The 13,943-nt window shown below is 32.8% G+C and overlaps 1 protein-coding gene across 1 annotated transcript; it reads left to right on the plus strand.

Annotated features, from left to right (window-relative positions):
* Positions 1-2,236: 2,236 nt before the first annotated feature.
* Positions 2,237-12,057, plus strand: LOC124359241. The gene is made up of 5 exons (XM_046811827.1): positions 2,237-2,388; positions 3,045-3,252; positions 5,799-5,866; positions 9,267-9,391; positions 11,820-12,057. Exons 2-5 carry the CDS (start codon positions 3,046-3,048, stop codon positions 11,957-11,959), a joined length of 540 nt encoding a protein of 179 aa, XP_046667783.1. The 5' UTR covers positions 2,237-2,388; position 3,045; the 3' UTR covers positions 11,960-12,057.
* Positions 12,058-13,943: the final 1,886 nt, after the last annotated feature.

The following is a 13,943-nucleotide window of genomic DNA, read 5'->3' on the forward strand; positions in this document are numbered from 1 at the left end:
CAGATGAACCACCATGCCACTGATTATAACATGAAAGGCCACTATTTTTGTAAAATTCCAATGATAGCTCTACCCAATATTTCATATCTTGTTTTCGTCGTTTGTCCTCTTCACTGCAGTCCTTAAGACAGAATTTAGTTAACAATAAAGTCAAAATATTAAAGGGAACCAGAAGTATTACTGCACTTCTTATATATTTCATAGGAAGCAAAAACAAATATATATGTGTGTGTAACATTTTGAATATTGAGTAATGAGTACTCAACATTTTTAATACTTATAATACCTTAATAACAAAAATTTAATTATAAAAAAATAAATGGCAAAGGCGGCAATGTGGAAGAGCGGTAAAACAGCAATAATCAAATCTTTCTGGGCTTTCAGAAATCGGACGCTTTTATAGGTTTAAAGATCCATGTGCCGGAAGCTACAAGGAGTTGGAAGTTTTCCAGATCTCTCAAGACGCCAAGTTATGCAGTATTGGGAACTCCCACATGCTGTAGGCTCAAATAGCTAGGATATCCCATAAGCCGGAAACTTTAATAGACTAGGAACTTCTAGAGACAGGATACAACTTGAAAATAGTAGCTTTGGAAACAACACACCAACACTTACAACGATAGACTTAATCCTAATCGAATAATAATTTAGACCACTTTGAATATGACTAGCTTTTAAGTTGTTCTGCTCACAACGCGTCAAACCACTGCTAATACTATCTTGACACATTTAAAACTTTATTGTAGAGATCCACCTTTAGTCAAAGTTGTGTTTAATTAAAATGGGATATGAGATATTTTACAATTATAAACCCCCAATTGTGGGTTAAACTATACTGAATTAAATCTAAAGCGTATATTTTGTATTTAAAAATTAATAAATTTCTTAGCAGGAGAAGATCAGGCATAATTAAACCTCGGCTTAATTGATAGCCCAAAAGTTAATTTTACTAACCCGTTCATAGTAAAATTCTGTTATAAAGGCCCCGTCATGCTAAAATTACACGTTTTCATCAATTTAATTAAATAGTGAATACCACAGTAACGTATCAGAGCCATGTACGCAAGATAAAGTCGGATGGTATAATGTTTTATCCTCTCGATATCACCGTATAATTGTCGTCGATCAATATTGTAAAAGATTCCTTTAAGTTTAAGAGCTTCCTGAAGCCTACACTTTTAGTGCTTTCTGCTTTGTAGTCTAGTTATATTTGTACTGTTTTACACTAATTTATCTTATTGGTACTTTGGGATTATACCGACCACACCCAGACATGAATCGTTATTTCACATTTCGTTTCTACTGATTACTAGATTAGCGTAGAACAATATTTCGTCAATATAAAACAGGAATTGTCTTATCGCAAACCCCTCCCCATCCTCAGACAGAGGTCAAAGTCGAGCGTCTAGTAGATAACGTGATTGCAGTCTCGCCGCCCGTTCAGCTGGTGCATCGCTTTGTTGTACTTCCGTGTTTTACCTCTACATTTCTCCAAACACAAAAATTCAACAAAAACAATCATTTACCAAACTAAACTCTTTATTAAAAAAACACTAAAAACTTGTTTTTATTCTTGATCACATTCCGCCACCCAAAATGCGAGTGCCTCCGGCCATCAGCGCGGGCTTTGGCAGCACCTTCGGTGCTGCCCCGCGCTGATGTCGACGAAAGAAAAACATCCCTCGAGATAGTACCTATCAGTAAAATATCAAATTCTAGAGGGGCTAATCAGAAATATAAATTGAATTGTAATGGAAAGGCAATTATGTACCGTGCAAATCACGTGATGCCGCGCGGCCTGCCGTAATCAGGATTCTCGAGAAAGATAAGATAACAGCGACAACAATACCGATCACAATACCTGGAAATGCTTGTAAGTTTGTAACTGAAGAGTTGTTTTTTCGTTCTATCATGTTTGTTTCTATAAATTTCTATTTTTGTGTTCTTCATACTAGTGTGGTCGGTATAATCCCAAAGTACCGAAAAAGATTCCTTTAAGTTTAAGAGCTTCCTGAAGCCTACACTTTTAGTGCTTTCTGCTTTGTAGTCTAGTTATATTTGTACTGTTTTACACTAATTTATCTTATTTTAAACATTCCCAATTCATATCATTTGTATGTAAGATCTTAGTAAACTAATGGGAACGACATTATTTTACAAATCAGTTAATTACTAATGTAACGGAATTTAAAGAAATGTTTATTTTTTCTCTATGGTAAAGTATTGTTTCAGAAAATGTCAATGCAATTAATAATTATATTCTTGTCCTATATAGCCTAGTAACGTTGATGTATAGCAAGTGTAAGTTATTTGTGAAGAGCAAACAAACTGTTGATTTCACACAATATTTTATTTATTTGACATACTGATATCATTTTATGAGAAAAGGTAAATAAACATTTTTATTATTCTGTAATATCCCGCTTGTGAATTCGTGCAAAACTTGAGATCTGGTTTATGTCTACTCTCATACATGTAAACACAAAACGTGCATGTATATTATTTGTGATAACAATAAATATACAGAAAAACACCGGGTTCTATTTAAAATTTTAGTTTACTCCACTTAAACATATCTTTATTCCAAAACAAAATGTATCATAACAGTGTTTGTTGTGTGTCTCTCGAAGAATGACATGCCAAACATTGAGAATTCTAAGTTAATAATTAAGGGCTTAATTTTATGGTAAATCTTTACAAAATCGATTCAAAGGAGTGCTCTGCACAGAACTCTGTTCAGATGTCTCAAATATGTTTCTTTAACGTACCCTTCAGGATTGTTATGCCTTCTAGGGGGGCTTGGTAGGAGGGGAAAATCTATTACACTAGCGGAGCTTGTATGGTTTACGGAAGACTTCAAAATAGTGTTATGAGCGCTACATTTCTAGCATATTAAGTAATTTACTAAAAAGAGATGTGATCATGTCATAAATAGTCAGAAAGAAGCTTGTTTCTCTTACAATTCCACCATTTTACCTTAGTCAGTAAACTTTCACTAATTTACAAACGTTTATGTGTTACTAACAGTAAGGTTATATGTCCAGGATGTTTTTGATCAGAGCAATCCCTCGTGTTGTTGCCAGCAAGTTCAATTTCTTGTCTCGCACATGTTCAGCTTCTGCCAGTGAACGGGAGGTGATTGGATGCCGAGAAGTTGTAGGATTTGGGCGAAACGGTTCCCTTCAATACACTGACCGCCCAGATTTCCCTTTTCCATCGATCAGGTTCTTGGCCGAAAATCCATACTTACAAGTAACTATAATTATCATTATATTTATATTTGTGTATTTTTAATATAAACAATTAATCGGTTAAAGGTAAGTTTGACTTTACTATTGAATGTTGTTGATTTGAAGTCCAAGCTCTTATAATACTATCATAATTGAGTGGGCCCCTCCTAAAATAACGCACTAGAGATATATGGTAAAATGTGCATTTTTACATATAGAGTCATTTATTTAATCGGTTTGCAAACTCATGACTAGAAACAGATATTTGTAATAGTTTGGCAATAATGATAGCTTAATTCAAATGGAGTGTGACAAACCATTATTACTTATTTTTTATTCATCTTTATAAATTAATATCCTAGTGGATCCTGTGTCTCGGAACTAGAAAACATTTTGATGCAACAATTATTTTCTAAAATAATATGTTTCATTAACATAAAGGACATATAGATAGGCCGTGCTTGACGGTAGCTGAATTGTTAAACAGCTAGGCTCACTATTAGGGGGTACTAAACTAAGTGCAATTGGAATTGGAATAGCATGTTTTAAAAATAAGTCAACACTTCTCATAACGCTCCACAGTTACGACACTACTTAATTTACTTTACTAATCACAGCCACATGAATATATCTTAGTAGTTTGAACTATCAAGTTTTAATATTAACATTAATAGTTCGAGCCTCCAAAACTATATTACCGATCTTTGCCAGATGGCGAAAAGATTAATGAAAAATAGATGTCGTATTCGATCCAACTGAACAAAGTGTATTGTTCTTAGCTTTTGGATATACAGATCAAAGACATTCTACATTTATTGGGGGTCATGGTGTTTCATCCAAGTTTATTTATAAATATGTGGAGATTCATGGACGGCCAATCAACTTGTGACGATGGCTGCTTTCTACAACCAAAGATGACAGAACATTTAAATACTTCTAGCTAATAATAACCAGAAACAAAAAAGGAAATTCAAACTAGGAGGCAAGTTGTTTAACGATTGATTGGAAATAAGCACCCCTCCCCCACATAGACAAAGAAGAACAAGAAAATCATTAGGAGAACAAGAGATTCTGTACTTTTCTTGTCTGTACAGAAAATAATACAATAATAATAGGTTTGTGTGTAGGATTGATGAGGATTGCCTATAGAAGGAAAGAAGATGCAGATAAACTAGATACTGTTAAAAATCATGGCATTTTTTTGAACTGGTCATATTAGTTGCTGACTATGATATGATATTGCAAAGTCACATCAAATAAACTGCAAGACAAATACATCGTGTCTCTCTGCTCATATTCTTCATAAATAAACTACTGTAATACACGTATTAGGCGAAAAAGTATTTTCTACATTTAAAAATAATAAAAATGAACTCAGACCAACTCTTACTCAAGTAACATTGTCTAACTTAGTCGTTATGAGAGTTGAACAAGATCTACAAGTATTTTCTGATTTAAATAAGGAAGCAATAAAAAATAAAGCTGCTCGTAGCAGTAAATGTAACTGAAGAAATTATATTTATGTTTTAATTACATATAGCTTATACAATAAAACATTACTTTTCTACAGGAAGGACAGTTTATTTGATGAGATACAAATAGTGAATAAGAAGGAATGAAATATAATTAGGGATTTATAAACTCAGGGATGTCAGGTCTTTTAACTTATTAATGGTATGATCTTACTTCGCAAACCGGTTAAATGTAAGCGTAGTGATGCTATTGAATTTCCTAATCCTCAGCTAATATTTTAATTTTAATTCAAACTGATTTTGCAAATAAGAAGTTCAGTTACAGGAAATGATATAAATGATATAAATGAAAATTGTCTTAAAGGATAAAATACCATTTAAGTCAATTAATATTAATCCAAATTCAATTTATCAGGGGTTTGGGCAAGTTTAAGTACAGGATTTGTCGATAAAAAATCAAAATATTAACTTTTGGGTGATAAGTTTGTATATTTTTAAGCTTTTTGCGAAATTGGAGTCAAAATGGCGGATACCAATATGATAAATTTTGTCTCACCGTATTAAAATTTTGTCAATCACAGTTATTAAAAATATCTACTTCATAGATAATAAAACACCCGCATATACTGTAACTATTTATATTGAAAATTAAGGCCTTTAGTAATCTCCGAAAACCCATCTTCTAAAGGCGTGACAATCCAGATTGAAATGAACCAGAAAACTAATATTCAACAATCACTTAGTCTACAACCCATCTGATAATTTATTACTTGCTGCAGTATTAATTGACAAGCTTACTATTTAAACACGTATTTGTTTTTAATACATTTTTATAGCGAAATGAGCAAAACAAGTTATGTTCAGCAGTTAATATTTTAAAAAACAATAAATTCTTTAAAATAATTTAATGCTATTTGTCTGGGGGTGTGCCATGCTTCCAGTTGTCAGTGAACTTCAACAAGAAACACAAGGGCCTTACATTCATTTCCAGCCGAAGACTCCTAGTCCTATCAGATTACCCCTGTATTGTACGTATTGTGTATGTTTGTGTTTTCTTTTTACCTAATATACTGTATATTCTACTTAAATATTTCAGGCACTAAGGGAAAAAGAGAAGGGAGATTGGAATTCACTGAGTATTGATGAAAAGAAATGTCTTTACAGGTAAGATATTTATTGATTTAGTTATAAACTATTTAAAAATTTTATTTTATTTGCTTGAGCAAATAAATTAATATATTGGTGTATGTAAAATAACGTATATGTACTGAAAGTGTGGCACAGGAATTCTTTCAATCTATTTAATAATCATTGTATTTGATGCTGGAAATTATTGATTCCTAATGAATATTAAATATTTCCTAGACTATTCCAACACAGTTATATATTATTCAATTATTTTAACTATCAACAAATTCCATTATTTCGAATAATGTGTTAAACTATTAAAATCTGTTTGTAAAATACTTTTAAAATTCTATAAAAGAATTAAATAATTTAATTAGTAATAATTTTATCGAACTATTCCAGATAAATATTTTTTCGTGGATAACAGGATAACAGGAGTACAAACATTGGCCATCGTAATATGTTAAAAAATGTAAACACAACACTTAAATATAACTGTTACTTAACGTGTCGATTCCTAAAACATAAAGTTGAGCACGAAATAAAAAATAAAATAAAAATATTGAAATTCAAACTAAATCGGTTTGAAAAATCTATAATGTTAGTAACAAAAACAAGGGGTGAAAAAGTAAAAAATAATTTCTAATCAGAGAACCAAAGTTATTCATAGCTGATAGGTATCATGCAAATTAGAAATCTGAACTTAATGTTAAGATGTACATATGAGTGTATATGGGTGTGTGTATATATTTGAAATATATATCATTAGTAGTCTTAGAAATCGTGTCAAAACATCGTAGTGCTCTCAGTTGTGCACCTGAGGAGACAATGAGACTGCCACTTCACCTATTTATAAGCGTCTCTGATGTATAAACGATGTAAAGGTTTGTTTTGAGCTTCTTTGTTACCGACTTTTTATGGACCTCTTCAAACGAATATGACTCTAGATTCAAAAGTCAAGTCTGAGACAGTGCCATATACCAGACGCTGCAATAAAAGGATGGTCAACTGGAACTAAATTCAACTTAAAAACATATCCAACTGTTGCTCCAACTGAGAGTCCATTCCAAAATGTCAAGGAAACTAAAAATTCCCTAGTATTACTTTGTTAAGTCTATGGAAAAACACCCTTTTCAGAAAAAATATGACAAATTTGGTTGTGTCCATCACAGTATGAGTCTTTCCAAAGGAGGTGGTCGAAATATCCCCCAGCTAAGTTGCAGGCTGCTATGTTAATTTTATAAATCACATCCTCTGCACTCATATCTTTTCTTATTGCCTCCAACAAATGGCCTAAAACAGAAATATGTCTTCTTTAAGTTAAACATAACCATTTAAATCTATACGGTAGTTTCAGAAAACTGAATAAACAAAATAAAGAACATAGAACAAGCTTTAGTTTTCCAACATCCACCATGTTTTTTTTTTAATCTGTTATGAATATGGTGATGAAGATGTCTAAGTCAAACTTAACAAAATTGAGTTGTATTTAAAATTCATTAATATGAAATTAAACACCCTAGACTGAAGGAATACAAACGAAATGACACTTTAAGACAAATGTATAGTTGCACCATATATGCATGCACTCCCTCAGGATTATGAACCCTTTGTGTACATAATCAAGATTTTTATATTTTAAATTTCTTGAATTCTTAATGTTATGTGTCACGATATTACACGTTAAGATTACGGCATGAAACAGTCTCAATTAACATCACGATTTAATTTTTGAAAAGAATTATTATATATCTCTTCCCCATTTTAATGTGAAGCTGCCATGTTTTATTATGATTTTTCTGTTAGATGTGTCCAAAAAAGTCTGTATTACCTCTGTAGCTTTAAGGCTTACAAGTAGAAAATAATATTATATGGAAGCTTCATAAAAACAATACCTCACTAGTTTTAATATATGATGTTACACTTTCAATGCCAAGTCCGGTTGCCTAAAGCTGTATACAGTTGTTTACCATCAGATCTAATGCCAGATGTGGCAGTGAAAAATTTATATTTTTTATTACAAAATTAGGATTATATTTTACTTTCTAGCTCATGATTCACATAACTAAACGCCAAGATACATGGTGTTGAGCTTTCACTGTCGATATCTAATGTTTAGAGATTATAGATGAGTTAATCCTGTGTATTTGCAATTGAATCAAGCAGTAAAAGTTATTGTTGGAGACCAACAATAAAAAATGCATTTAGCAATAAGAAATATACAAATATATATATCTTCAATAAGAAATCTTCAAATGTTAAATCAAACAATGTCTATATTTCGGCTTAAGCCGTCTTCAGGAAATTACAAAAATATAAATAGGGCTATAAGAACAAAATAAACATAAAACATCAACACAGAAAATGAAAATTAAGAATGGATTATGTAGAATGGTAAACATATGATTTAATTTTATAAATTCACTTTGTTGGCTAAGTCACCTTAAATGTAATCCACTTGGAAATTTTGATTTAGTGACGAGTTGATAGGCTTGTTCCATGGTTCTAAGACTGTTTGTACTTAAATTTTCTGATATTTTTCTAATTGGTTTCACTGAATATGTTTTTTTTCAAAATTTAAATTATGTATTAAGCCATGTGCCACTACAGGTTGCTCTGTCTTTTTATGTTTATATGCATACCTGTGCTCTGTCATCCTTGTTCTAAGAGAATTTATCGTTGAACCAATATAATCTTTAGGGCATAACTTGCACTGAATTTGGTAAACAATATTTTTTGATTCACATGTTAAGTCTTCAAATATACTGGTGGCGAGAGAAAAGAAGAGACCTGGCCCGTGCCGGCGCACAGCTGTGTACTAGTGTGTTGCCGCGCGGTAATTTCAGGCGCTTCTCTCCACAGCCAACCCTGCGAATTGTTTATCCTAGCAATGGAACAGTGAAACAATAATGGAATTACGAAACGAGGCGCGGCAACATACTAGTAGTAGCGCCTGCAAATTTCAAATAGGCCAGAATCCAGGTCTCTTCTTTTCTCTCGCCATCAGTACTGTATGATTTTTGTTATAGAACTACTTGTAAATGTTTTTTAAGTAGAGCACATGTTGCAAACTAAACACCTGGGTTTATTTCAAGGATTTGACCCAACTGTCACGTTTTCTTGGTCTTTGTGCTTAGGTAATTTTGGATGGACTAAAATATCTTTCAAAACTGGTGGTTTTCTAAATCTTATTTTTGGAATGTATTTGAAAATGTTTTTAGTTGAAGTAGAGCTGTCCAACAAACTGTATGCTACTCGAAGTATATTGTTAATAATAATAATAATAATATGTGTGTGTGTGTGTGTGTGTGTGTGTGTGTGTGTGTGTGTGTGTGTGTGTGTGTGTGTGTGTGTGTGTGTGTGTGTGTGTGTGTGTGTGTGTGTGTGTGTGTAAATAATTTTATAGTTTCAGCATATAATTTATTACTATTTTCAGAGCTAGCTTCTGCCAAACATTTTCTGAAATGTCAGCACCAACAGGAGAATGGAAAAGTGTTATGGGCTGGACTCTAATATGGCTAGCTTCATCTATTTGGTTTGCCATGTTTATTAAAAAATTTGGTAAGTTATCATGTAATATAATATATTTATACGTATCTGCGTGTTTAAAAAAAGATTTATTTTAATATGACTAATGACAAAATAACTTAGTACTCAGCATGAGAGAATAGCTTCAATTCAGAAAACATAGCCAACAAAGATCTCATGTTTAAATGTTAAAATAAATTCCTTACATATGACATAATCCATAAATTTTATGTTGATTTGAAAACAAGCTAATGCAGTGAAGTTATTTACAGTATTGAGAGAGCTGTTTCTAGAAGTCTGAATTTAAACCCATAAGGTGTTAAAAGCTACAAAGAAGGTTATAAAAATACCTGTGCAACAGGTCTTAGCAAGTAAGAATACTAGAAACAACTATAATACAAAGGCTTTGTAATTACTCTGCAACAATCTGCAATATTATTCAGCAAATGAATAGGAACAAAAACCAATAGGACAAAGTGCGTTTAATTTAGTTTTACCACTAGTCGTCAATGTGCGTTTTTACAAAACAATTGTATGTAAAATAACAAACTCTACAAAATCGTAAAAGATTTTTTGTTTTTAGAATTTTATTTCAAAATAAACATTTGCCTAATAGCTTTTTCTAGTTAAAAAAGAAATATTATGCCGGAATTTTGACACTAACATAAAATATATACAAAATAAATATTTCATATATTTGTCACACACACACACACACACACACACACACACACACACACACACACACACACACACACACACACACACACACACACACACACACACACACACACACACACACACACACACACACACACACACACACACACACACACACACACACACACACACACACACACACACACACACACACACACACACACACACACACACACACACCACACACACACACACACACACACACACACACACACACACACACACACACACACACACACACACACACACACACACACACACACACACACACACACACACACACACACACACACACACACACACACACACACACACACACCACACACACACACACACACACACACACACACACACACACACACACACACACACACACACACACACACACAACACACACACACACACACACACACACACACACACACACACACACACACCACACACACACACACACACACACACACACACACACACACACACACACACACACACACACACACACACACACACACACACACACACACACACACACACACACACACACACACACACACACACACACACACACACACACACACACACACACACACACACACACCACACACACACACACACACACACACACACACACACACACACACACACACACACACACACACACACACACACACACACACACACACACACACACACACACACACACACACACACACACACACACACACACACACACACACACACACACACACACACACACACACACACACACACACACACACACACACACACACACCACACACACACACACACACACACACACACACACACACACACACACACACACACACACACACACACACACACACACACACACAATAATAATAATAATAATATTTGAATTTTACAAATATTACGCAGCGACTATGAAAGTTAATTCGGTTTTTAATATTTCTTGTAGTTTCTACCTATACCTGGTACTTTCAGTGATCGAGCACAAAAGTACTGATTTTGAATAATACTCAACAGAGTAGTCCTACAGTGGTACAGGTAAATACACTATTAGAAAAATCCTTTTAAAAGTTTCAAAATGGCGAACATTAATTAGTCTATCAAAATAACTCAAAACCAACTTGCGTCCACCATTTAGAAACAGGCAAAAGGATTTTGTTAGTATTTTATTTTTATAAAGATCTACTATATTTAATACAATTTTCAAGTTTCGTAATTTTATTTTAACTGGTTAAAAAGATATATTTTTTTAGAAAAACGCACATAGACACATATACGGGAAGAATGTTGTCTTGTAAATTTTGTCCCAAGGACTAAATTGGTTAAACTACAAATCCTTTACATATTAGGATGAATAACCATCGACAAGTATCAGAACATTCTTCCAAAATTCAATTAGATAATTTAGAACAAGCGTATCAATTGGTCACTATTATCTTTTGGTCTAAATGAGCTGTTCATAATTGTCTTAATTAAACAAGACAAATGTTATAACTTATACACTTCCAAATTTAAATTATATATGTACATTTCAAAAACTGCAAATATATGTGATAATGTTTCATTTTAATTTTTAATTGAGTAGAACACAAATAGTTTGTATTATAATATTTAAGGCAATTTTCAGACAAATTTTTATAACGTACATAGGAGGGTAAAACTAGGCGTTATACATAATTCAATTCTCATTGTATAAGAATGGTGTAAAACAATATGTTTTGTATTTTTTTAGTTATGTTGCCGGAATTGCCACCAACATTTGAACTGGAACGACGGCAAGCACAATTGCAAAGAATGATAGACATTGGTAATAATCCTATTGAAGGTATTGCTTCAAAATGGGATTACGAAAAAAATGACTGGAAAAAATAAAATAAAACAAATTTGTTGCAGTTACAAAAGAAAAACAATATTGTGTTTTGGTTTGCTGTTGTAATGACTTTAAAATAAACTAAATTCTGTGCAGAACACATGTGAAGTTAATACTTTTATTTCAGACGAAAATATAAACTCATTCTTCCCTTATATATTTAGTTGTAAAATTGTTTACAAGACCTTAGCTCTACCAAAAGTCTTTGCCTTTACCAAATTTAAACAAGGTGTAAATCCCTAACACGAATGGATCCTGTTACTGGTCGCCCATTTCTGCTGGATTTGGCTATAATAAATAACATTTTAAGTTGATATCTTGGGTAGAGGGTTATCAAACCACTGACTTAAGTTAGTAGTTTTGGGGTATATTAAGTAATGTCTTACCGACGTACGTGCTTTTTAATTCATTTATGAATGTTTATTCTCAGTAGTAATTTTAATGTCAATTAATTATAATTGACACAAGTACACAAGTAGTTAAAATTGAATAGTCAATAGAGGCAATGAACCCAAATTTTTTTTTATTTGTTTCTAAAAAATCTTTGTATTGATAAAAGTGTACCTTAGTACAAAAATAAACATAAAAATGTGTTATTAGCCACCCACCCCCACCCCTTCGGTGGAAGGGATAAAACAATTAAAAACCCATATTCTTGTTTTACAGCATAACTCATTTTGTATTGCACCTATTCCAATGATTTAAACATTTTCTTAAAGCTAATAAATAGCTATACAAACTGTAGCATGGTTTTTGATTTGTTTTAAAAATAAATAACAGACAAATAATTAAAGTTTTTTGACAAAATTATAATTTTTCGAGTAATGCAAAAGATTATATTAGGAGTATGGCTAAAAATATTTTAGCCATACGGTACTCCTAATTTCGTGCACAATATTTTTAAGATTATATGTACAAAATATTAGCTCTCTAGTTCAAAAAATAAAAAAGTTATGGTGTAAAACGTGATGGAAAACACAGGAAAATCAAACTTACGGTAAATCGCAAAACATTTCAGATGTTTATTTATAATGAAAAAGTAAGGCTATTTTACATAAACTGCTTTGTCTTTGGTATTTTACATTTTACTTACATCTTTTGCAGTTAAAAGAGGCTAGCCCCATAGGTAACACCTTCCTTTTTCAATTTTTTTCTTCTTTTTTCAATTTTTTCATTTTGATTTGTTTACATTTTGCCAACGTCTCGCTGCTGCCAATGCAGCTTTGCTTTTCTTACCATCTTTACTTCTTGAATACTGTTTTTTAGTTGATTGCTTTATGACTATCACAAAAGTACTAAACTGAATCACTAAACTGAACCACAAAACACAACATGAACAGTGAATCAATCACAAGAGTACAACAACTAACAGCTGATCAGTGATAGCTGCTGACCAACACTGTTTGATTCAGTAGGTACATACAGTATAAAAAAATAAAGTTGGAAAATGGTTCTAAAACATTGTGTTGCGGAGACGGTTAGCGGGCTACCCGAGTGGCAAGATAACCCGTAACAATGTTCACCTTGAAGAGAGATGACTCGGTACATCGAGTTAAAAATAAGTTTATTGAAAATAGTCACTTGGCACAACTCTGTTCACAACATGTAAAATGAAAACACCTGTATAAAATTACTACTGAGAATAAACACTATACTTTGTGGTACTTATGTTTCACAATTCCAACATCTAACTATTCTGCCTACTACTGCGACCGGATCCTCGCTGTGCAGTCTGCGGAGACTGACCCCAACACCGTGGCCGTTCCTCACTGTGCAGTCTGCGGAGACTGATGACTACTACTGCGCCTCGCAGAGCTTAAATAACACAACCCATTAAGAGCGATTATCGCTCTGTACATATCATTGTCCAAAGTGCTAATGATCTGTAGATTGCTGTGTGAGCAGTGACAATTTGTTAATGATAATGTTGTATATCTATTAATTATCTAACGTCTACTCTTCTCACGCTAACACTATTCCAGTTAT

This window comes from Homalodisca vitripennis, chromosome 4, assembly GCF_021130785.1.
Source record: "Homalodisca vitripennis isolate AUS2020 chromosome 4, UT_GWSS_2.1, whole genome shotgun sequence".
NCBI classification, from domain to species: domain Eukaryota; kingdom Metazoa; phylum Arthropoda; class Insecta; order Hemiptera; family Cicadellidae; genus Homalodisca; species Homalodisca vitripennis.